Below are 25,932 nucleotides of genomic sequence, written 5' to 3'. Positions count from 1 at the left end.
ATCTCCGGGATCCAGGGAAGGAATGATGGTTCCTAAGGATACCATGCGGAACTTGAACTTTTTGATGAATTTGTTCAGTCCTCGTAGGTCCAGCATGGGCTGGAGGCCCCCTTTTGACTTGGAGATTAAGAAATATCGGGAATAAAACCCCTTGCCCCTTAACTCCTTTGGCACCTCCTCTATAGCTCCGATCAAGAGGAGCTTGCGAACCTCCTGGATGATGAGTTGCTCGTGAGAGGAATCCCTGAAGAGGGATGGGGGGGGGAGAAATAAACTGAAGACGGTATCCAAACTCCACCGTGAGTAGGACCCAACGATCCGAGGTCACCTGGGACCACGCTGGGAGGAACGGGAAGACGCGGTTGTAAAAATGAAGAGGATCCAGGGAGGGAATTGGTACGCTGCTCTCGGGCGCACCCTCAAAAGTTTGTTTTAGGTCCCTGCGGTGGTTTAGTGGGACCGGAATTGTTGCCCCCTTGAGGTCCAGACTGACGTCTGCAGGTCGTGCGGCCTTGTCGCCGGGCAAGATCCTGTCTTGGTCAAGGCGGGGGGTAAGGGCGCTGGGGTTGTGAGCGGAAGGACCGTCTCTGAGTCTAGGGTGTATGCATTCCCAGCGAACGCATGATAACCCGGTTGTCCTTCAGACTCTGTAGTCTGGGATCTGTCTTTTGTGAGAAAAGACCTTGCCCGTCGAATGGCAGGTCTTGGATGGTATATTGTAGCTCAGGCGGTAGGCCGGATGCTTGTAATCAAGATCTGCGACGCATGGCTACATCAGAGGCGAGAGTTCTGGCTGCCGAATCGGCGGCATCTAAAGAGGCTTGCAGTGTGGTTCTGGCGACCCTCTTCCCCTCCTCTAGGAGAGAGGAAAACTCCTGACGTGAGTCCTGGGGAACTAACTTGGTAAACTTGCTGACAGCTTCCCAGGTGTTGTAGCTGTATCGGCTTAAGAGGGCCTGCTGGTTCGCCACACGGAGCTGAAGGCCTCCTGCATAGTAGATTTTCCGGCCCAGCAAATCCATGCGTCTGGCCTCCCTAGATTTTGGTGCGGGAGCTTGCTGGCCATGGCGCTCCCATTCGTTGACTGATTGTACCACCAACGAGCAGGGGGCGGGGTGCACGTAGAGGTACTCATACCCCTTGGACGGCACCATGTACTTTTGTTCCACTCCCCTGGCTGTGGGTAGGATGGAAGCCGGGGACTGCCAGATGGTGTCTTCCTTGGCTTGGATCGATTTGATGAAGGGGAGGGCCACCCTAGTCGGTGCTTCTGCGGATAGTATGCTAACCACTGGGTCCTCCACTTCAGGAACTTCTTCTATGGGAAGATTTATATTTTGGACAACACGCCGCAGAAGGTCCTGATGCGCTCGAAGGTCAATTGGCGGGGGCCCCGATGATGATGTGCCCGCTACCGCCTCATCCGGGGAAGAGGAGGAAGACAAACCAGGGATGAGTGGTTCTTGCACTGACACTTCGTCCTGGGGGACCTCCGTTCCTGGAACGTCATGCTGCGCAAGAGGATGCGCAGGGTCTTCCTCCGTACCAGAGGGGGGAGGCCGGCTGACTGTGGCCTCTGGTGCACGGTGCTCCGAGTGGCTGGAGCGTGCTGGGCCCATAGGCTCGCCCTGGGCTTGGTGATTGGCCCAAGGTGTCCAAAAGGACCATTGAGGTGGTCCATGGTCCGGGTGGGCCTGTGCATCTGAACCCCCGTAGGAGGCGCTGTCTGCGTGTGAGGAGGCGGACGGGTGACGCGATGGCCACGGAGGAGCTGATGTTGACTGGGCCAGGTCTCTGCGCCCATAGAGCTTGTCTCTATGCGGTGCCGGTGAGCGGTACAGGGAGCCGTGGCGATATCTGGATCGGGACCGGGACCTGCTACCAGCGCGGTGCCGGGAGGTCGACCGGTGCTTTATATCGTCATGCCGGGATTGGCTGCGGTAAGTACGTCAATGCCGCGATCTGGACCGGTGCTGAGAGTACCACGACAGCGACCGGGATCTCGAGCGGTGCCACGAGTACGACCGGTGCCGTGGAGAACGGTACTGGGACTGCGAGCGGCGCTGGGATCTTGATCGATGATGAGGCCGAGAGTGATCTCAGGATCTGGAGTGGGACCGACGGTGTTCAGTGGTGCCCGATGAATGTGGCCACACCATGGTGGGCTTGCCCAGCGACTGAATAACCCACACCGGTGGTGCCGGGGGTTGGGGCAATTCGGGCTCTGTCAGAGCGATAAGGTCGCGCGCCATGGAGAAGGTCTCCGGCGTGGAGGGCTTAACCACAGCATGTGCTGGGGAGCTGGTAGGCACCAGACTCAATGGCTCCTGTGAAGCTGGAATCGATGGTGCGGAGACAAGCGGTGCCGCGGCAGTTGACTGTGCTGGGCAGTCCATCTTGGAAGTATGCTCTGACTGCGGCGTAGCTGTAGTTGCCGCAGGAGCCTTGTGCTTCTTGCTCCTCGGGGAGAGGGAGCGGTGCCGGCTGGAGTGTTGGGCCGGTGAAGGGTGGGGGAGCGAAGCCTTTGTCGCTGCGGGGTGGTTTGGTGGAGAAGAGATGCTTGGTCCTGGTGCCGGAGTCGGTGCCGAGGATGGAGGAGTCAAAGCTGCCTCCATCAAAAGCTGTTTTAAGCGAATGTCCTGTTCCCTCTTTGTCCGGGGCTTGAACGCTTTGCAGATCCGGCACTTGTCCGCAGGGTGGACTTCACCTAGGCACTTCAGACAGGAGTCGTGCGGATCTCCTGTGGGCATCGGCCGATGACAGGCCGCACAAGGCTTGAAACCCGGTGAACTGGGCATGGGCCCCGGTACCGGGGGAGGAGAAGGGGCGAACCCCCGATCCTCTTTAACTATATACAGAACTATAAAAACTAACTTTTAATACTAACTAAAACTACAGTAAAAGAATTATATACACAATACTATACAAGAGAGTGAATCGCTAGGGAGGTGGAGAACAGCTAAGCCGTGCTCCACAGTTCCAACAACCGACACGGGTGGTAAGAAGGAACTGAGAAGCGGATGGGCCGGCAGGGGTATATATCAGGCGCCATACCGGTGCCACTCCAGGGGACGACCTGCCGGCCCACCGAGTGTTGCTAAGGTAAAAAGTCTCCGACGAATGTGCACGTGGCGCGCGCACACCTAATTGGAATGGATATGAGCAAGCACTCGAAGAAGAATACTGTAATCTCCTCAAATTTTATTTCTATTGATTTTCGGCCATAGACTTGAGGAAAATAAAGAAGAGAAATAGAAAAAGTGGTCATGGCACATTTGGTAGAATTAACTAACTGTACCAAGTCACAGTTGTTTTTGCTTGTCAGACGCATGCTTGTTTTTCCACTTCACAATATAGATTCCAGAAAGCAGTTACTTCTTTCTCTTGCTTTATTTCTGCCTCATGTCTTTTTTCCCCTCAAAATCTTATACTTTTCATGTCATCCTAGGTAATCCAGAGCACAGCTTTCCTTAGAAGAAAAAAAAAGTATCCCTCCTATTCTTCCATTCTGAAGCTAGTTAAATAAAGTCAGTGGCAATAAAATTAAAACTTGGGACATCAGAGAGCAGTTCCTGTCAAAAAGTTACTACTGGTTAGTATTAACACATTCTGGCATTTCATGTATGTTTATAGCATTGGGACAACTCCAACAGCTGGATAGTTGAGCTTCATAAAAATTTCTCTTTTTCCTTTGTCGACTTGCATCTAATTCAAAGACTTTGTCAGAAGTTTTTCTGTTTTCCGTTTCAATGGAAATAGTGTATGTGATGGTTTTGTCATGGATTATCATACTGGCAAGAGAATCAGCAAGAAAAAAGTATTTACTTCATCACTCCTTCCTTAAAGCCATTTTTCAATGCATGAAGCAATAATGTTTCATTATGGCATCTTGGTTGAAATTTCCCCCTATGCAGAGGAGGCCTATACATCATTTAAAGTCCCCTTATGCCCTATCTATGGGACTTCAGCGGTACATAGTCCTTGTTTGTGCTCTCTGTTTAGAGGAGGATTTCACAGTGTTGTGCATTAGTTTGCAGTAGGGTTTTCCATTTAAAACAGGCTAAAAGCCTTCCCTGGGGACTGCACCTTGACACGTTGAGAAGGCTTGTGTGTTCTAATGGCCCTGTAAGCTATGCCAGAGGGAGTTTTAACTCCTGGTAGGGTCACCCACGCTAGACTGGGTCAAAATATAGGAACCAGATGAAAAGCAGTCTATTGGCCTTTCACTTTGGGGGTTGAAGATATGTCAACAACCACGCTGCAAAAAAAGGTAGAAACCTAACTAGTTACTAATTATTAACTAATTACTGAAAACAGCATGCCAAAGTGCTGGAAGCACTGAGAATTTTTTACTAATGGTAAAACTAACTATGGAATAGTAGAACAATAGCTGCAGCAACAAAAAAATACAGTGCTGGTAATGAAAGATATGGACAAACCTAAATGCGAAATTCTTGCAGTAAGTGAATATCAATGAACAGAAATAGGTAGAAAACAATTCTAAAATGAAAATAAAGTCATGATATATTTGCGGAGATGAAATGGTTACCACACACAGAAATATTAATTGACTTCCAAAGCAGAAAAATCACTCACAGAGTGGGAGACAAATAACTGATTGTTCCAAGGTAGGTTTTGTGCACAGTATGTAAAAATGACATTTATACAATGTTATGCACCTCCAGACAGTTACAGTGATGAGATCAATGATCATTTTTACAGTTGTCTACAAACTCAAATTGATAATATTCCTAAGCATGACATCTGCTTAGTAATAAGGGGCTTCAGTGCCAAGATTGGGGATGACAATAGAGTGGAGAAAGCAATGGGTAAGCTCAGCCTTGGTTTCTAACATCAGAATGGAAAACAACTAATAGAACTGTGCCTGCTATCATGGCTCGTAATTGGTGGAACAATGTTTCTTCAGAAAGATATCCATTAATCAATGTAGAATTCCCCAGATGAAACAATCAGGAATCAGATTCACTCTCTATGTATTAGAAGGAAACTTAATTAGTTTTCCAGAACTTCAGAGCATACAGAGGAACTGACATTTGAAGTGACCACAATTTGTGTGTGGCAAGATGGAAGATCAAACCTAAACACAAAAGCACCAAGAAAATTGACAGCAAAAGGCCATCAGATAAGACATTACAGCAGCAATTTCAAATTGAACTGAAGAATGTATTGTCACAGTTGAGGGCCCCTGCACCTGTATTCCCCCTCTGTAGCCCAGCAAGGGCACGTAGTCTTAGGTTTCTGGCTCCCCAGCGATCACCTTCCTGGTCAGAGACATGCATTTCTCTTCATCTTGACTGGAGTTTTTCCAGACTGCATGGTTCCCTGCCTGCACTGTGAATTCCCCAGCAAATCAGAATGCCTAAGCAGGACTGATTTTACCTTCTCATCAGAGGCTTGTGATGAAGTGGGACTGTTCTTAATGTTTCCTCTGAATACTGTGTGGGTGCCTCAGTTTCCCCTGTGCATTTCTTACGTCTCTGGGGGGTGAGATTGTTGCGCAGCAAAGGGCCAGTGTGCACAAATGGCCGACACTCTGTCTTCTGGCAACTAATGGCTGGGGCCCTTCTGCCCTGCAAAGGGATAGCTAAAGGTGTGGGAGAACAAAGGAATCAGGTGATCTCCTGGCCTGGGAAAGGAACAAAGCCCAGAGGAGGAGGGGCTGGAGGGAGAGTCAGTTTGGAGTTGGCTGGGGACGAGGAGCGAGTGCAGACGTGGGTGTCTGGCTTGCAGCTCCCCCAGGATGGACCTGGCTGAGGGGTCCTGTTCTCTGTACCTACGAGCTCTGTTTTGGCCTGTGTTCCTGTCATCTAATAAACCTCTGTTTTTCTGGCTGGGTGAGTCATGTCTGACTGCGAAGTGGGGGTGCAGGACCCTCTGGCTTCCCCAGGACTCCACCTGGGTGGACTCGCTGTGGGAAGTGCATGGAGGGGCAGAAGATGCCGAATGCTCCAAGGTCAGACCCAGGAAGGTGGAAGCCATGTGAGCTTCTTGCCCTGGAGACAGTATGCTCACAGAGAGGAGACTTCACCAGAGTCCTGACTGGCTTCATAGGGAGCAGTTCCAGAGCATCACCCGGGAACTCCATGACAAGGCTGTAAACAGCTTAACTGACATAGTTATAAGTTATCACACAGCTTTTTCTAAACAAGTACATTTATTCTTAAGGTGAAAGCATTGCAGAGAAAACATATTAAAAATAATGAAAACCTACATATTGTGATGCTGTATGATTAAAGATGACCATTTATATCATTAATATTACCACTGTTATAAAATTACCATGAATCTTGTACAAAGTGTATCATGTAAGATGTCAATGGAAAAGTATAATCATACTTCAGAGATTGTTCTGGTTAAGTCCATAGATCATCTGTGTATTTGAAGTTATGAATATTGGCTATGTACTTGTATCTTACACCTATGTTGTGTTCCTGGGAGATACCCTCCATATAAATTTACATCAAGACTAGACAGCTATGTGTTGATGGCCCATTAAGGACTCTCCAATCTCACAATGGGCCGTAGAAGAAACTCATCCCACCCAGGTAGCTCTTCGTGAGGATTTCTCATACAGCAGGGAGCCAATAGCCACCCCCTGTGATTCAGCAAACCATGTAAGGACGTATGCTCGTGTGACCCTAGACTCCATCTTGGGCCAGTAACTTTCCATGCATGGGGCCTTTATTTGAGACAGGTAATTTCCAAGCACCTGGCAAAGGATATAAAAGACACCTGAGATATCTCCATTTTGTTTCTTTTCTGCCCTAATTCTCTGGACTGTAGATTTACAACTAAAAGGAATATCTTGAACTCTGGACTGAGGACCAGAGAGACCTTACAAGGCAGCAGTCTATTCCATCACTGCTACAAATATCATTAAAGGCTTTGCAATCATTTACATGTATCTGATCTATTAACTATTTATATCTCTCCTTTTCTTTAATTAATAAACCTTTAGTTATTTAACTAAGGATTGGCAGACAGCATGATATTTGGGTAAGATCTGAAATGTGTATTGACCTGAGCAGGGCCGGCTTCAGGGTTTTTGCCATCTCAAGCAGCAAAAAGGAAAAAAAAAAAAGCCACGATCGTGATCTACAGCACTTCGGTGGCAGCTCTACCATCGCTGCTTCAGTCTTCAGCAGCAATTTGGCGGCTGGTCTTTCACTCTGACAGGGAGTGAGGGACCTGCCGTCGAATATCCAGACATGCTGCTCCTCTCCGTTGGCCGTCCCAAGCAGCTGCTTGCTGGGCTGCTGCCTGGAGCCAGCCTTAGACCTAAGTGTATGTGTCTGATCCTCTAGGATTAGCAAGAACCTCACATATGGTGAATTAGGTTTTCAGTAACCCTTCAGCATATTAGACCTGTTTATTTGGATGGGAACCAAGGGCCGGAATGCTTAACGGGGAGTGTGTTTGGCTTCTGGTTAGCCAGCGTGGTGCTACAGAAGCTATTTTGTTACTGGCTAGGTGAATCTTATTATAGAATAAATCACCAGCTTGGAGATTGTCTGCCCTATTTCTTGCAGTTCGCCCTGAGTGTAGTATTCTCAGTGTGGCCTTTCCAGGCACCTGGTCACACATGTGTACTAATAAGCTTACCAGAGATCACCCCAATTCCAACCATGGCTCTGGCCAGTGATCAGTCCTTCAAACTGCCCCAATGTTTTTTTTCTGTGGTTACAAGTCCATAACCCTCTTGGCTCAGAACAAGCACACTTGTGCAATCGTGCTAGAATAATTTGTGTAGTGGGGGTACTGGGTGCCATTGAACCAAACTGTCAGGCCTGTATATGATGAAAACCACTTCAAGCCTAGTTCCAGCACCTATGCACTTGTGAATCTGTTAATCACACCTTTATAGAGTTTGGGAGTCTGATCTTGTCCCCATGTAACAAGTGATCATCAGAGGTCCTCTCCTCTGGGCAAAGTTTCAAAATGCAGGGTTTTTGGCATAACTCAGTGGGGAAGAGTGGGAGGTACACTTTTAAAAAGAGGTCTTTGTATCTCATAACACTTCCAAGGCTTTACATTAGCATGTCTCCCCTCTTCCCCCCCGAGATGTTACATACAATCCCACAATAATGCATAAACAGTTGCATTTTAATAAAATGAACTCCTAAGATACTTAAGCTTAAGTCAGTAACCTTTAACTTAATTCAATAAGGTTTGTCATGGTACTGCAGGAAATTGCCAAATCTGTCATATATTTCAGGTGTTACAAGACTTAGATCCACCACAAAAAGTCAGCATTGATGTGTCATGGTCCTTTTTGTATGACTGTCATGGGGTGCACCACTCACTGCTGGGCTGGCGCCTCCTTCTGGTCACTCTGGGAATTCACTCTTGAAGTCAAGATCCCCTTCCGCAGTTTGCATCCCCTCGCTCTGTCTCTGGTCTGCAGTTCCTTTTTCTCCAAGCCCCTCAATGTCCTCTTCATGACTTAGCTCTCTGGCTAGGTCACTCAGTGTTCCCCCTTCCAGGGTTCAGTCTACCAGCAGTCGTAGACAGTCTTCCCATTCACTGCCTCGGTTCTATGCCACGCCTATGGTGGCTGGTAGGGGAAACTAGGCCTGCCCTCTTCTCTGGGTTCCAATTCAGGGACCCTCAGCTCAGCAGCTCTGGGCTTCCTTTCTCTGCCCTTACTGCTCCTTCCCTGGACTGCTTCCTACCAGTCTGGTTCCCCTTCTCTCTGGGTGTACCAGCTTCCAGAACCCTCCTCCCTCTTCCCAGGGAGTGACTGCCCTTTCTTACCCACAGCCCTTTTCTGTTGTCAGCTACCTGGCTTTATAGGCCCAACCTGTTCCTGCCCAGCTGAGCCTGCTTTCAGTTAGCTCCTGGCTCCTCCTCCAGCTGTAGAATGTGGAGTTAACTGGCCTACCTGGCCACTTTAACCCCTGTCAGTCCACTATAGGATGGACACCCTATCACAATGACAGTATCAGAGATGGCAGAGTAACGGGTTGGTTTCTAGATGAGCAAACCTAAAGTCTGAATTAGTGAAGATAAGTGGAACTGTGTGAAAGAAAGGAAACAAATCAAAGCAAACATCAATGCCTCAAAAACACTTTCAGAAAAATCAGCAGCAAAAATGTTTTTAATATAATAGAAAGAAATAAAAATCAGCATTAGAAGAGATGGGAGGAAATACAGAGGTAACATTGCCAAAGAAACTGAAGCAGCTGCTGAAAGAAGTGACTGTAAAATACTTCAACAACTCAACAGGATTCTAACTGGCAAGTTTACACCATCCAGAGGGCCTATTAAGGATAGAACAGAAATGGTCTAAACAATGGAAAAGAACAACTGGGGGAGCTCTTTAAAGGGTTGCTAAACAAACTAACAAAACAAAAAACTATTGATATTAACAAAGATTAAAACCCCCGAACTAGACATTGCAACATCTCACATCCCAAAGAAAGAAATTAAAAAATGCAATAAAAAAAACTGCATATGAAGACCAAGTCACTGGTGAAAGAGTGAAAACTTGTAATGATGAGGCTGTTAATGAAATCACCGAACTTGTCAATGAAGTATGAGATCAGGAAAAGTCTTAAAAATATCACTGAAAATGCAGATTCTGGTCAAGCAAAACATTTTGTGAATTCAGGTAAATTTCAGTGAATCATTTCATCTGAATTTTAAAACTTTTTTTTATATTTTTACATTATGAAAATGAAACATTTAAATTTTGGGGACTAGACTCACAAGGGGATTTAAGTATTATTCACAAAACCGAAGGAGGGGAGGGTAGTGTTCCCCCTTATAACCTATAGCTTAGTGGCTAAGGTACTCAGCTAGGAGGTAGGAAACCCACTTTAAAGCAGTGATTTGAGCCCAGGGCACCTCTCTCCTGAATGAATTCCTTAATCATCACTTTTAGGTGTTCTGGAATGGGTCTCTCTACATCTGTCATGTTGAAGCTGTTCCACTTTGTATAAAATACTTGAATAGTCATTTGGCCAGAAAAAGATAGTGAGACCACCCACTCGGAAGATGGAATAAATAGGTTCTAGTCCCTGAACCAAAGGATATTTATTTTTTATAAAAAGAGGGACAACTTCAACTGGAGTGACTGAGCGAGTTCTACCCCTGAGTAGCCAATAATTAGGGCACTTAGTCGGGAGACCTGATTCAAGTCCCTGTTCTAGAGCAGAGATTTGAACCTGGGTTTTCTGTATCCCAGGTGAGTTGCCTAATGACTGGGCTGTTGCGTATAAAGCATATGGTACCACGACCACCTATATTTTTGTGACATTAACCTTTCATTTCCTTTGCTTTTATTAAAATTTCCCAAAATGAAATATTTAGTTTGGTTTGAAACAAAATATTCAAGAGCTTTTGCTTGGGTTAACATTAACTATAGATGAATCATTAGGCACTCTTTAGAGTTTGAGGCACAATGCAATTTGCCTTGTGCTACTTCAACATTGAAAAACCAGAGCATTTGCTGTAGCTTTATCAGGAAGCTACTTTGTTGTTGTACAACTTTAAAAAGTAGCATAAAATGGCATTTCACCCAAGCTGAGAGAAAAAAAAAAGTGTTATCTAGAACAGCAATATCTAATCAAATGCTACTTTGTGAGAACTCATTGCAGTCTGTAATGTCTAGGACTAGTAGTCCATGGTTTTACTATTTATGGTAGAGGTTATTTTTTATAAATATGCTCATGACAAATCATTGGCAAGAATATGAAATTTGCATATAAAGTCACATTTCATTCAGGTCTAAAGTCTTCATAAAAAACAAACTAAAAGTAAAAAATGTTTTTCTGCTGTTCCGTCTTTGGAATATGATGAATATTTAAGCTATGCCAAATCCAGACAAACCCTAAATAATGTTCAGTAATTAAGAAGGAAGGGTGTGGAGCATTTTACCCCATATTTACAGGACCTTTAACATGAAGTGGTTTGACACAATGTGCAATCAACTAAAGGAAGTATTACTCAAAGCTGACAAACTAAGGAGGTGATCTTGAGTGGAAATTAACACTCTTTCTTTTAACTTGTCTTCAGCTGGTGCAATTTTCTTTTTCATATCACTGTCATCTTGCCCCTCAAACTTTTCTATTGACTATGTTTTCTAAGCTTGTCCCACTCTTCAAGGTCACTCTAGTCTATGGGTATGTCTATACTACCCGCCAGATCAGCGGGCAGTGATGAATCCAGCGAGGGTCAATTTATTGCATCTAGACTAGATGCGATAAATGGACCCCTGAGCACTCTCCCATCGACTCCTGTACTCCACCGGCGCGAGAGGTGCAGGCAGAGTCGACGGGGGAATGGCAGCAGTCAACTCACCGCAGTGAAGACAGAGTAGATCTAAGTATGTTGACTTATTCACATAGCTGAAGTTGCATAACTTAGATCGATCCCCCCACAAGTGTATACCAGATCTATGTGATGGGGCTTCTTGGTTCAAGTTTCCAATCAAGGACCCAAATGTGGTTTAGGCCTAAACTATTAATACATAGGTCAAACAGAACAGCACTATAATTATATTTTCATCCTGATTTGACTCATTATTGGAGATTTAGGATCATTTGCTGTGACTCTGCAGTTTTCCCCAGATGTCTAGGATAACCACATTTAATAGGCTTGATTGTGTTCATTTACATAGTAGGAAAAAATAATTCTCTGCATGGAAGAGCACATCTGTGTTCTGCAACAGGTCAGACTAGATGAGTATAGTGGGGTCCCTGTTGGCCTTAAAATCTATGAAACTGTGCGGCCCACTATGAGCTGGCTGCTTTTCAATGTTTTGGAAGACCAGTGCAGCCAGAAACCCATATTAACTGGCTACCTGGGGAATCCCTAGGTAGTGCAGAGCCAGCATAGTGGGTTTATGCCAATCTCAAATTGGCCTCTGGCAGAGAGGGCATAGCAAGAGTACCTCTATTCTTCAGCAGCTATGGATAGTTAGAACAACCCCTTTGTGTGATAGTAATCCAGATGTAATTTAGAGCAGCCATGAGGCTTCATGCTCTGCCAACTGCTGACCTAGCCAGTCCCAAGACCGGAGAGTTGCAGAGATGATATAAAGACTTTTTCTTTACTCCCTCCCAGCAAGTCCTCTGCTGATTGTAGCCTGGCCAAATCAAAAACTGAACCCATATTTCTCTTGTACCAGTTCCTCAGAATCCTCCTGTGAGAGGAGGAGAAAAGATTTTGCCAATCCTCAAGCTGGCTGGGGCTGTGCCCCAAAGCACATGTTATCCAAGATCTGTACAGAGCTCCTATGCATGCGCTCTGTATGCCCTTAACAATACTGTTTGTATAACTTATTATGTGCTACTTACACAATTCCATAACTGTAGATAGTACTTACAGTAGGTAAATTCCAATTCAGGAGAGCATGCAGTCTAAACTAGGGGTCGGCAACCTTCAGTACACGGCCCGTCAGAGTAATCCAGTGGTAGGCCGCAAGACATTTTGTTAACATCGACTGTCCACAGGCATGGCCTCCTGCAGCTTCCAGTGGCCATGGTTCGCCAGTCCTGGCCAATGGGAGCTGCGGGAAGCAGCAGCCAGCACGTCCCTGTGGCCTGTGCCACTTCCTGCAGTTCCCATTGGCCAGGAATGGCGAACCACGGCCACTGGGAGCTTCACGGGGCTGTGCCAGCGGACAGTCAATGTAAACAAAATGTCTCACAGTTCGCCAGCAAATTACCCTGATGGGCTGCATGCCGAAGGTTGCCGACCCCTGGTCTAAACATGTAATGCTGCAAAGCCTTTTTTTTTTTTAAATAGTGCTTGCTTTGCAAATATATAACAATAGAAATAATTCATTCTTTGAGTAAATTTATTTATGATAAACTATTGGAAATGAGAAGTGCAATTAAGGACAAGCAAATGAGCTTTATTTTATTTATTTTTAATCTGGAAAGATGTTCAGTACTAATACTCCCTCTTGTGGTTAAAAGAAGAGAGTCCACTAATTTGCATCTATGAATTGGTTCTGACTCTCTGCTCCATTACACCTGTTCTTTGTCAGTGTAACTCCAAGCCAGTGGCATTGCAATGCTGTAAAATAGGCTTAACAAGGGGGAGAATGAAGCCCAATGACTTGAAGGTGAATATTTCAGAAATGAGGCCAGATTACGTGGTATAACATACTTCTCGCAATATAGCAACTGTACTGATCTGCCGCCTAAAAGTACTTAGACTAAAGATTATCAAATCACTAGAGTATTTATGGTTACATCTATAGAACACCAAAACCTAGGGCCAGATTCTGCTCACATATGGGTTTGAGAAGGCGATACTGAGGCCATTTTCACTTAGCAACACCCTATTGCCTCTGTGCAGATTTTGCAAGATCCACATGGGGCTGTGCAGAATTATGGTGATACATTAAATCTTCGGTATTCATAATGTAGGTTTCAAATTTTTAATAACTACATAATACTATCTAAACCCAAAACTAGTCCTCACCAAAGCCAACATTTTCCTAAAAATGGAATTAGAAGAGAGAAAAATTAGGATAAAAGTCAGATCACTTGTTCTGTGGCTTTTTTTTTAACCCTCACCTCAAAATATCTTAATCAGTTTTACATATAACTTCCAAGAAAAAAATGTTCTCTTGGCATGCATATAAATCTGTGACGTTTCAGGCAGATTGGTTTAATTTCTGGGAAAGTGTGTGTGTTTGTGGGTGGGTGAGAGAGAGAGAGAATGGCTTAGAATGGAATGACAGTAGAGTCTTACTTAAGTTGGAGCTACTAACATCTCTCCATAAAACTCAAATATTTGTTTAACTTGCTAATTTTCAGCATCTACTGTGACTATATAGGGCCAGATTTGGGAGTCTTTACTTTCTCTGGTTAGCCTTTACTCATGCCGTTACCCTCACTGAAGAAAATGGGACTACTTGCACAAGTAAGTGCTCATCCAGGGAATAGCTGCACAACCTGGGCCATAGTAGGCAGTAGCAGCTCTCCTGATAGTAGTTAAAATCCAGATTGTTGCCAGGGAAAAATGAAGTGGTTGCTTGAGAAGTCATTTGAAAATTGTAATCCTGTAGACTGGTAGTTTTCAGCCAGTGGTCCGCAGACTCCTAAAGAGGTCCAGAGAATATCTCTAAGATTTGCAAAGTGGTCTGCACATCCATTTGAAATTTTTTACAGGTCCACAAATGAAAAAAGATTGAAAACCACTGCTGTAGACTTATCCTTTTTGGTGATGTGACAGAGGATTTTAAAAAAAATGTTTATTCTATGGTAGACATAAATTTATTGTGAATTCAGGAATTAGTAGGTATGGATATTAATATCACTCCTGCCCTCCAGTAAGTTCTCTTTCCATCACTTTAGTAGGAGAGGCCAGACCCTTGACTTTAGCATTTAATATTTTAGAACATAGGTTTTATTCATCGGAAAGAGATGGAATTTGAACACTCTTGGTTATCAGAACAAAAATGATCCAAATGGTAGAATTTTAACACTAACACAGGCACTTCGATATTAAGTACTTAATAATAAATATACTCATACAATCATATTGTAATTTTTTACAAAAGCCACCAAAGACAGAGAAATACCAAGATTTGTGGCTCAATCTCATGTACGACAAATGTGTGATCACTGAACAGAAGAATATCATGCAGGAACCAGGGAGTTAGGGCAGCAAAACAATGGTGAACTGGAGAAGCCAGGGTAAAAATATGGTGCAGAGTGAAACACACCTGATTCGTATTCAGCCTGCTGCCGGCCTAGGTGAACAGAAACCCAGACCAGCAGCGGCTGAGTGGGCCGTCGGCACAAGATCAACATTTTAATTTAATTTTAAATGAAGCTTCTTAAACATTTTGAAAACCTTGTTTATTTTACATACAACAATAGTTTAGTTATATAATATATAGACTTATAGAGAGAGACCTTCTAAAAAACATTAAAATGTATTACCGGCATGCAAAACCTTAAATTAAAGTGAATAAATGAAGACTCGACACACTGTTTCTGAAAGGTTGCCGACCCCTGGGTTAGGCCCTGCATCCCTTCGGAGACACAAACTCTGAAGGTGCAGGCAACTGGTGAATTCCCCACTTTCCCAGGGGTAGGGGAGGCAGGCTTTCGCCACGGGGCTTCGGGCTCTGTCTACACGGTGGCAGGCTCTGGTTCCAGGTTCCGACCACAGGCTCACCACCCCTGCCATCATCCCTGGGCCCCACTGCCTTCCTGTCCATCTCCCCATCCAGGGCTTAATTTGTCCCAGGGCTTGCTGGGGCTGAGTAAGTCTGCTATGAAAAGTGGTATTAACAAACATGCCAATATCACTTTTGACAGCAGAAGACTTACCAGCTAGCAAGTCTTAGAAGGAAAAAAAGCGCAACCAAAAAAGCAAAAGAAACAACAACAAAAAGACAAGAACATATAAAGCACCTTATTTGTGTTTCTATTCTGTTTAGGTCCAGTAAAGAATAGAGACAACTGTACATTATTTTAATTACTGAGTCTGAAAAAACCCTACATAAATAAATTACGATGATTTGGACATGTATATGTGCCTATTTATTTAAAAAACTTTAGGAAAAACAATTATTTTAGGAAAAATTGTCAGCATGGCCACCAGCAAGAGTCTGAGGCCATCAAAAAATTTGTTGTGAGAGAACCTTTGATGTTACTTGGGCCTAACCCAAATTTGTCAACCTTTTTGGAATCCTCCTGGATGAAAAATGCTATATAAATGTTATTAAATTTGAAATCTCACATTTTTTCACATACTTCTTATGTTCTTTCTATTGGCCATCTCAGCTTCCCCTGTCGAAGATTAATATTTTGTTTAAAAAAACTTCAAAAATATCAGACAACAGGAAAGTGATAATTCAGAACTTGTTACAGCTACTCTGGGCAATGGTTATCAAATTAATTTTTGGTGTAACTTCTCAAGTGCCACAGCAAATTCATAGTGGTTGCAGTTTTGAGAGTTAAAATATTGTATTAGTGACAATCTAGTCCTGTGGTTATTTGAAAGCGTCATCAATAAAAAATAAATGTCTTCAATGTAAAGAATAATATGTACTCTTAACTTATACAACATGTATACAGTTATCACTAACTATATCCATTTTTTTAAAAAGTTGGTTGTGTATAGTGTATAGCAAAAGTGTGTATAGCCGCATGGTAGCCACATGACCCCCCAAAAGTCATGGTACTTGAACATGAAGTCCCTGGTGGCTGCATGCAGCCACTGGGGCCACACTTATTCTAGGAATCAGTTATAACAGGCTTTCAGTTTCTTCTCTAAGGCTGTAATTGTGAAAAATAGCCTAAAGTCCTTATGTAGGTGCCTAAGAGTGGTATTTTCAAAAGCTCCTAAAGGACCTAGGAGCACAAGTATGAAGTAACTGGGACTTGTGCTCCTAAGTCACTTAGGGGATTTTGAAAATACCATCCTTAAGTGCCCAAATCTGAATTTAGGATCCTAACTGGGATCCTAGGATCCTGTTTCTGAAAATTTTGGCCTGTATCTTTGTTCCCAGTGACTTGAGTCCAAGTATCTTTTTGTCAAGTGTCTTCATCCTGAAAGGTAGGAAACATAATTTATAATCTAATGTTGATTATTTTCCACTCTCTGCACCAAATGTATTGGAGCAAAAATTTTGAAAATACTAATTGCATGTAATTGTCTTGAATAATGATCTGCAGTTGTTCCATGTGTGAAACATTATTTCATGGCTAATTTGGAAGGGTTAGTGCCAGTGAGAAGATCAGCCTGTGTGGCTATATTCTGAACATGTTTACTTCTCCCTAGAGAGCTATCAAATTGTTTTTAATTTTTAATTTCTATGTTTGTCTGTATTGTAAAGACACTTGATGCATTGTGCAAGAGCTGGACCGTAAAGAGCAATTTCAACAGACAATTTCATGCAGCATTAATTATTACCTATTTTTCAGCTGCACCACAGTGACAAGCATAGTGTTTATCATGCTAACTGAATTCATTGTAATGAATTCTTCTTTTGTGTTTTCCTACAATTTACATGGAATCAATAGAGGTGAAGATGACTAAGGGGTGTTGCTTATTTTTGTTTTAATTTCTGAATCCTATGAATCAAATTTTAAATAGGAGAAGTCAACTCAGAGTTACTTTCCAAGATTTTGCAGCTGCATAAGTTGGAACTGGAATGACTGCCCTGTGTAGCCCTTACACTCAGATTCTTGGCTTCTTTGTCCATCACCACTGGAGATCTGAATTCTTCGAAAATAACTGGGACAGCAGCTGTTTACTGATGCTCGCCAGCTTCTGTAGGGGGATGTTTATTTGGGTCAGTTTTTCTTGCTCCAGTTCCCAAGATAAATTTTCTATCAGTTACTAGATGTTGGTCCCACTGAGGCCAAGGTTCTATTAAACCAGAGTGAATGTATTGGCATCTTCTGTAATCAAATGAGTAGAGGAAGGAGACTGGAAGCCAAGACACTTGGTTTCCATTGCTGACCTTGCCACTGACTCACTGGGGACTAGATTGGACCAGTATTCCCATGGCTGCACAGGGGAATAAGGCTCCCTTAATAGTCTACTTGATCCTGGTAAGATTTTGACTCCAGCCATGGTGAGGAGAGGGGGAAAAATAGGAGAGGAGACTACACTGCAAGAAAGTAGGCAGGCAAGGGACAGAGAGAGCCAAGAGCCCTGGCCCCTCTCCCCCTATTTGCCTGCTAGATTAACCAGCCAGGTGCAGAGCAGGCAATAACTTGCTCCCCAAACAGAGATAAAGTAACTTACTCCCATGCTCTGTGTGCAGGGAGATGAGAGGAGAAACTGAGATTGAAACTGTATGTATTCTCTTCTTCACTCCTGGGCCAACACAGCTTAGGGTTGCCAGCTTTCTCATTGCAGAAAAGCGAGCATCCTTACCCTGTCCCTGCCCTGCCCCTGCTCTGAGGCCACACCCCTTCTCATAAGCCCTGCCCCTGCTCACTCTGTCCCCCCTTCCTCTGTCGCTTGCTCTCCCCCACCCTCACTCATTTTCACTGGGTGGGGGCAGAGTGTTGGGGTGCAGCGGGGGTGAGGATTCTGGCTAGAGGTGCAGGCTCTAGAGTGGGGCCAGAGATGAGAGGTTTGGGGTGTGGGAGGGGACTCAGGGCTGTGGCAGGAGGTTGGGGTCTGGAGAGGAGGTGAAGGCTCCAGCTGGGGGTGGAGGATCTAGTGTGGGGCCAGGGATGAGGAGTTTGGGGTGCAGGAAGGGGGTCTGGGCTGAGGGGTTTGGAGTGTGGCAGGGGTGGGGGCTCTGGGTTCCCGGCCAATGGGAACCCTGAGAGCCGGCTCTCAGGGTTGGGGCAGCACATGGAGTCTCCCTGGCCACCCCTGTGACTACGGGCCACAAGGACATGCCGGACGCTTCCGCGAGCCATGCAGAGCCAGAGCAGGCAGGAAGTCTGCCTTAGCCCCAGTGCGCCGCTGAGCAGACTTTTAATGGCCCGTTTAGTGGTGCTGACCAGAACCACCAGTGTCCCTCTTCAACCAGGTGTTCCATTCGAAAAACGGATGCCAGGCAAACCTAATACAGCTGCATGCTGCCCCTTACTCTGGGCAGATGGCGAAGTAACAAATAGCTCTGGGTGAGCTGGAGCAAGTTACTTAGAGCCTGATTTTCATTTACTGTAAGGTCCCATTTAAACTGCTCTGGCAGCATGAAGAGACTTTGGCCTTAAACTGAGCTATTTACATTTACCATGAGGCCCCTTTACATTGCCAGCACATGTAGATGAGAATCAGGCCCATAATCATTCAGTGCTTCAATTTTACCCATATGTAGAATGAGTGAAAAAATATTTTCCCATCTCACAAGGGTGTTATGATGCACTCAGTTTATAAAATGCTTTGAGGTCCTTGAATGAAAAGTATTAATTACATTATGTACATGTACTGGAGGTCATTTTTTCTCTTCACTTGCACATGTACTTTCCTTGAGCAGTGGACAACTGTACTGATATCTTCTGTATCCCTAATTCATCTCCCAGCAGGTCACAGGAGCAAGTGTTCAGGTTTCATTGTAAAATCCTGCTTGTAAACGAGGTAACATCTGTTCTTTGTAGATGTACTTGCTACTGCAGTGCAACAAGCCAGCCAAAGCATGGGGTTTATGTACCTCAGTAATCCATTTAGCATTTCTGATATACTCCAGATTTTAGAATAATTACAACCATATTTAGTCAGATGCCTCTTCCTGGATTCTTGTGTATTCTTCCTTAAAATGTTTTTAAAACCAATTATACAGTTAGAATTTTATACCTTTTTTACTGCAGATTCAGAAATGTGTTCCTTAATTTCTCTGTTTGTGTTTTCTTTTGTCGTGGTCTTTTACACTGCCTGGGATTTTAGTATTCTTAAGCAAACATGGTGGGATCAACATGGTGTGTAGTAGTATTCATGCCATTTAAGCAACAGAAAAATTGTTTTTGACAAAAATTAGTTTTTTAAGTAAATTAATTTTGGGGGGAACAGTGCCGTCTTTCAGTGGAAAATTATATATATATATATAATATTGCTCCAAACCCTAAATATTTGAATTTGGAAATGCTGAGGTGGAGCCTCATGTTCCATGATACACCATGGTCAGAGACTCCCATAATGCACTGCCTTTCCTCTCCAAGAGAAGAGAGACTCTAATGCAGCATGGGAGATGTAGTTCAACCAGGGAACCCAGGGAACCCAGTCCATAGAGGCAAATGAGAGCATAAAGCCTCCAAATTAGGACTCCCAGGAGGTACAGTGGGACCTTTGCCAAATCATAATATTTTGGTGTTCAGACAAAAATTTTCTGCATTTAAATTGATGCCCCCAAACTCAAATTTTCTTCAGGAATAAATTCCATTTTGATCACTTCTTGGCAGTGTGTTGGGGGATTGCCCCTCAGCTCCTTTTGAGTGATTTTCCCGAGTGTTGTGTGGTGGTAGTATGCCTGCAACGGTGTTTAGCCCCCTGGATGTAGAAATGTGCATGGCAGATGCCTCTGGAGGCTTTAGGATCCCACTTCCCCAGAGATATGTGGGCTTGGGGAAGAAAGGAAATTCCAAGAAGGAGCCAGTCTAGAGAAACTCAAGCCAACAGGAGCAGACACAAAAGGAGCCTCAGCAGAGACCCTTGGACACTGATGGAACCATCAGGCAGCTTTCTACCATTTTTACTCAGGAGATTCTCTAATGACTGGCTGTTTGCTTTAGCCCACTCTTGCCCCTTCCCTCACATTCCTTTCACCTCATCCTCACTCCACATGCATTCATATGCCCCTCCCTCCCTCTTCTCCCCTGCCCCTCTTGTACTCCTTTTTGGTCCCCTCTCCCTTCCTTTGTCTTTCCATCTAGCTAATGCCATCCTAACAAAACCCACACCCAAAGAATTAAAAACACACAAAACTACACCCCACAAAAAACAAAACAAAACAGTACAACTCACATGATATCAGTCAATCATCACTCAGCTCATACTAATTGTGTTATTTCCTTTTCCCTTACCCTTTGACTATTTGGTGTGCTTGGATTGCTGAACTTTTCAAGACTGGAACTGTCTTTTAAAATTTCTGAGTACAGTGTCTAGCATATTAAAGCCACATTCTCGGCCTCTCAGTGCTACCGTAATAAAACTAAAAAATAATAATCCTTGTTCAGTGCATGCAAAACTCTTGCTGGTTTCATATAGAGCTCTAAGTTAGTGAGCATTAAGTAGCTACAGGATTAATCCATAATGTGGGATAGATTTAGTTTTCTGGCTGTTAACAAAAGAATTATCTGATTTAAATAAATATGGGACTGTACTAATTTATAGGAGGATACTTTTCAGCACGAATATCTTGAAAATCACTCTTTTGGCCCAGAGATCAGGAAAGAAGATTCTAATAGATGGTGCAGTCTGTTCATTGAGCCACCTGGGAAGGAATTTTAGCCCAAACTTCTCCTAGGGCACTTGGGCTCTGCTCCATCTTCTGAGACTCAAAGCTATATATAACTGGCCGAGTCTAGCCCCATGAAAGCTGCTGGAATGAACAAGAGGAGTGAGGATGGTAGTTCATAATGCAACCTTCCCCATTTGACACTTGTGACCTTACATTTACAGTTCATAGGTATGTAATTTACTACTAGACTTAATGGCAGCTTTGTAGGAGTGCAGCTACTCCTAAAAAGATCATAATGGAGGAAAAGTTGCAGGGGGCTGTGCAGTGCCCATGGTGGATAGTCATGCCTGTGGTACCATGAGTCATCATGTAGAACTTTGCTCAGGAAGACTGAGACAAATACGTTTTCTTGTTTAAAATAAACAAATTACTCTTCTGTCTGTGTGCCTCTGCCTCTTTTGTTCTCCCTTCATTGAAACACGTTTCTATACACATTAACATCAATTTTATAGCTGTTAGATTTCTCCATCAAATACCAAACTCAGATGTTTTAACTCCGCCTAGATATCATCTGTAATCTGCTATCTATTGACAGCTGTCTCAGCTTTACAAGGGATAGTATACTATTGTATGTAGTGTTGTTGTAGCTTTGTCAGTCCCAGGATATTAGAGAGACAAGGTGAGTGAAGTTGGTCCCATAAAAGATATTATCTCACCAACCTCGTCTCTGGAAATATTGGTAGATAGAAGCAGCAGAACCAGTTTTTCTAAGGTTGAAGTATTCTTCTTCTTATTGAAGTGTTCTTTTTTTTTACAGGGTGAAAGAGGTTTGCCTGGGCTACAAGGTTTAATTGGGTTTCCTGGAATGCAAGGACCCGAAGGTCCCCCTGGGCCACCAGGAATTAAGGTAGGGTACATTTAATACTTAAGTGGGAAGAGTTCCCTAAACCCTTGTTGCTGTGAAAGACCAATATATTCCATTTTTCTTACAGGGTGATACTGGAGAACCAGGGCTCCCAGGAACAAAAGGAACGAGGGTGAGTATCTGCTTACGTTTAGTTTTAATAATTTTGAAGAATGTAGGTTAAGATTTTTAAGTCTTAATGGTTAGCTTAATTTTTCATTAGATATGTTTGCTCTTTGCCAAGTGCAAAATAATGTCAGCCCCCTCTTTGAGTTAGTCAATGGCTGCCTGTTAGTTTCAAAATTCTTGCTCTCGTCTTCAAGAGTCTGCAGCATGCTGCCCCTGCCCATGTCCTCTTACATTATGTATCCGGTCCTTATTACTCTACCATTTATACTGGTCTTGATAGTCTTCATGCTTCCCTCTCTTCCAAAGGTTGCCTTTTCTCATGCTCCGTTATACTTGGAAACCCCTGCTCAAGCTTGTTCACTAAGTCACCTCTCTCACCTACTATAAAAGCCTCCTTAAAAAAATCACTTCTGCTGTCTCTCCTGTAGGAAGGATCAGGGAGGACAGGAGACATACACTTACACACAAGTTAACAGAAACATTAATCTATGTGTATGGCAGGGGGCTCAATGCTGCAACCATTGAAGTCAAAGGCAAAACATCCATTAACTTCAGTAGTGCTAGACCAGGCCCTTTCTGAGTATCTCTGTGATCTTATTGACGCCACTCTCTTGTGCTTCTTCTTACTTTCCTAAGCTGTGCATTTGACACTTTCATCTGTCATGTTCATTTTAGCTTGTATACTTGCCAGGGATTGGCCATGTCTTTATTTGTTTTGTGAGGTGCCTAGCTCTTTTGGGGAACTCTAAATTAATGATATAATAATAATGAAAGAGAACTTGAATATGTTGTATTTCCTGTGATATTTTTTATACCCACGGCTTTCTTGCCCATAGTCTCAAATAGGCTTACCTACTATGGCTGATTAGTGCCCTCTCATGGTTAGACCACATAGAAGCTGAGTCAGCCTTTGAGTTAATAGCTGTAGCTCAGGCCCTGGCACCTTACATTGTTAGACTCAGAGGTCTTAAAGTCAACTCCACTGTTGATGATAGACACACCCAGGGGCACTGTGTTACACTAATTTGAGTGAACATATACCAACTATACTTGTGGTCACCACTAGCAGTACCAGTAGATCTGGCATTTAATAATGCTACAACATTGGATATGAAATTACATACCCAAGCTAAAACAACTCCATCTGTCTTTCCTGCTCCCCACATTAGAAATCACTGGAAGACTAAATAAGTTAGTACATTGGAAAGGACAGGCCTGGACAAAATGCTGATTTGTTAAACTTGCAAAGTATTTGAGAAAAATAGTATAAGTGTTTCAACACTGTGATTTTTCTGAGCAATAAAAATTAAATTGGTGAATTGGTCATGGCTTATGTAAGACAGAGAAGTATCTACAGCAGTATAGTAGCATCCTGTTTTAATGTAAAAAGGAGATTGCTGTAGATTTCATATTATGAATGACAGTGGCAAATGTACAAAATGTGTACTCCTTAGCAGCATTAACTGTGCATTTCAGTTCTGATCCAATTCTCATTGAACAGAATGGAAATGGAGTTGATCAAAGATTTTTCAACATGTTTTGGAACAAAATGAAAACTTTCTTGGATTTGTTTTTATTATTATTTTCCACCTAGCCTACAGAGCAGTGGTGGGCAACCTGTGGCCAATCAGGGTAATCTGATTTTGGGCCGCGATACATTTTGCTGATGTTGACTGTCCACAGGCACAGACCCCCGCAGCTCCCAGTGGCCACAGCTTGCCATTCACAGCCAATGGGAGCTGCAGGAAGCAGCGGGCTGGAGGTACGTGCTGGCTGCCACTTCCTGCAGCTCCCATTGGCTGGGAACAGCGAACTGTGGCCATTGGGAGCTGCAGGGGGCTGTGCCTGCGAATGGTCAACATCAGCAAAATGTCTCGTGGCCTGCAATCAGATTACCCTGATAGGCCGCAAGTTGCCCACCACTCCAATAGAGTGATTGAAATTTTGATGAAAAGTCTTTGCAAAAATATGTTCAGGGAAAGTTTTCCATTTTGATCAGCTCTAAAAGGACCATAATTAGGTCAGGCCCATAATTTTGTATTTTATTGGGAATTTTTATGTCTTTGCTTATAATTTTTAATATATGTTCATTAATTACAGGGCCCACCAGGTGCATCAGGATATCCAGGAAACCCAGGTCTTCCTGTATGTATGAAGCATACATTTATTTACAAAGAGCCCCACGGTTTTACTAGAGACATCAGGTGAGGATTAATATAACATTTATTACTTTTCTGCTTTCTCCTATTGGCAGGGCATCCCTGGACAAGATGGCCCACCAGGTCCACCTGGTATCCCAGGTTGCAATGGCACAAAGGTGACATTTACATTTTTAACAATTTCTTTGTACATATTTTGTAAAAAATATTAATGTGTTTCCTAAACAAAGTCAATTTCTCTGTTCTCTTTAGGGTGAAATAGGTCCTGTTGGTCCTCCAGGTTTACCTGGATTGGTTGGGTTAATAGTAAGCAAACATTTTGATACCTAATTCATTCCTTCCAACTTTGATTCTTGACATTTTAAATGTTATTAAAAATTGTATAATACTGATAATATGTATGAGAAAAAATAATACATTTTAAGTATTTATTTTCTAGGGACCTCCAGGATCTCCTGGAATTAAGGTACGTTTGTCTTTAAAATCAAATGCATTCATATATTGTTTTCAAAAGTTAAAAATCAGATGACCTATGCACATCAAAAGTAGCAGCCCTTACTTAGGTATTGATGTGGCAAAGATTTACAGACATGCTTGACTTTGTACACTGTGAGGTAGTCCCATTAGCTGCCATGGGACTTTGTCATAGTGCATAAATTTTAAGCACTTGCATGAATCTTTGTAGGATCAGGGCCTAAAAGAAAATAGTAGATGCTGTTAAGCAGGTGTCTTATGCCCACTCCCTGATATATAAAGACTAAAATTCATTTTTAAGATTCAGGCATACATTTCTTTTGACGTTATCAGGTTTGAGATAACTCCAACATGTCGGCTTTCCAGTCAATTTTCCACAAACTCTCCTTGAAAACAGCCAAAAACATGACCAAGATCTTACGTTTGTTAAACAAATAGTTGAAATTTAATTTATAAAAAATAACGTTCTACGTAATGAAATGTGTATAACTTTGTCTTTCTAAGGAATGAAATGCTGTGACTATGAAAGGATTTGACACATGAATATAAAATTAATGGATATAATTTGAAACTGCAGTTTGCATATAAATCATAAGTGTAATCATGGTTTTGTCATGACAAGACTTTTAGTCATAAAAAGACCCCTGCCTCTTTCTCTCATATGGGAGGAAATGATTCATGGTAAAATAACATTGGTGCACTTTAATGATTCTTTTCTATACATTTGTGCATAGGTAAACAACTTTTAGAAGCAACATAACTTAATCACAAAGGGCTGTGATTTGTTCAGAATTTATGAAAATGGCATCATTTGATACCAAATAGTGAAGCAAAGATGTGAATAACTTAATTTACAATAAGTACACCTCTACCCCAAAATAACTCGACCTGATATAACATGAATTCATATATAACGCGGTAAAGCAGTGCCCTGGGGGAGGTGGGGCTGCACGTTCTGGTGGATCAAAGCTAGTTCGATATAACACAGTTTCACCTATAACGCAGTAAGATTTTTTGGCTCCCGAGGACAGCGTTATATTGGGGTAGAGGAGTAATTCGGATAAATATTATTGCCTTATTTTAGGTATAAGTTGATTTACTTCAAGGAAAATTCTTTATTTATTCTATGCTGTTAGGGTTCCCCTGACCATTTTATATAGGATTTTGACACACTATGGCTAAATTCAGAGCTGGTGCAACCAGGTGTGATTTAAGTTAGTGGAAGAGGAGTTGAGGAACTGTTCAACCCCATGTGATTAGATCAATTCAAGTGTGGCAAGAGACCACCCTTGCTTAACCAGGAGATCTTCAATTATCTGGAACTCAAAAAAAGTCCAACAAAAAATGAAAATTAGGTCAAACTACAACAGAAGAATATAAACAAATAACACAAGTAAGGCCTTGGCTACACT

At 43.1% G+C, this 25,932-nt stretch overlaps 1 protein-coding gene across 1 annotated transcript in view; it reads left to right on the top strand.

Annotated features, from left to right (window-relative positions):
- Positions 1-25,932, top strand: part of COL4A1 (collagen type IV alpha 1 chain) — a 239,000-nt gene that overhangs the window by 105,930 nt on the left and 107,138 nt on the right. The window contains exons 3-8 of the mRNA XM_030568516.1: positions 21,672-21,761; positions 21,847-21,891; positions 23,988-24,032; positions 24,142-24,204; positions 24,299-24,352; positions 24,486-24,512. Coding sequence (XP_030424376.1) covers positions 21,672-21,761; positions 21,847-21,891; positions 23,988-24,032; positions 24,142-24,204; positions 24,299-24,352; positions 24,486-24,512 — 324 coding nt within the window. The remainder of the gene's footprint in view (positions 1-21,671; positions 21,762-21,846; positions 21,892-23,987; positions 24,033-24,141; positions 24,205-24,298; positions 24,353-24,485; positions 24,513-25,932) is intronic.

This window comes from Gopherus evgoodei, chromosome 1 (genome assembly GCF_007399415.2).
Source record: "Gopherus evgoodei ecotype Sinaloan lineage chromosome 1, rGopEvg1_v1.p, whole genome shotgun sequence".
Taxonomy (NCBI): Eukaryota; Metazoa; Chordata; order Testudines; family Testudinidae; genus Gopherus; species Gopherus evgoodei.
Note: the sequence above shows the minus strand (reverse complement) of the source record. Positions and strands in the feature narration are given on the sequence as shown.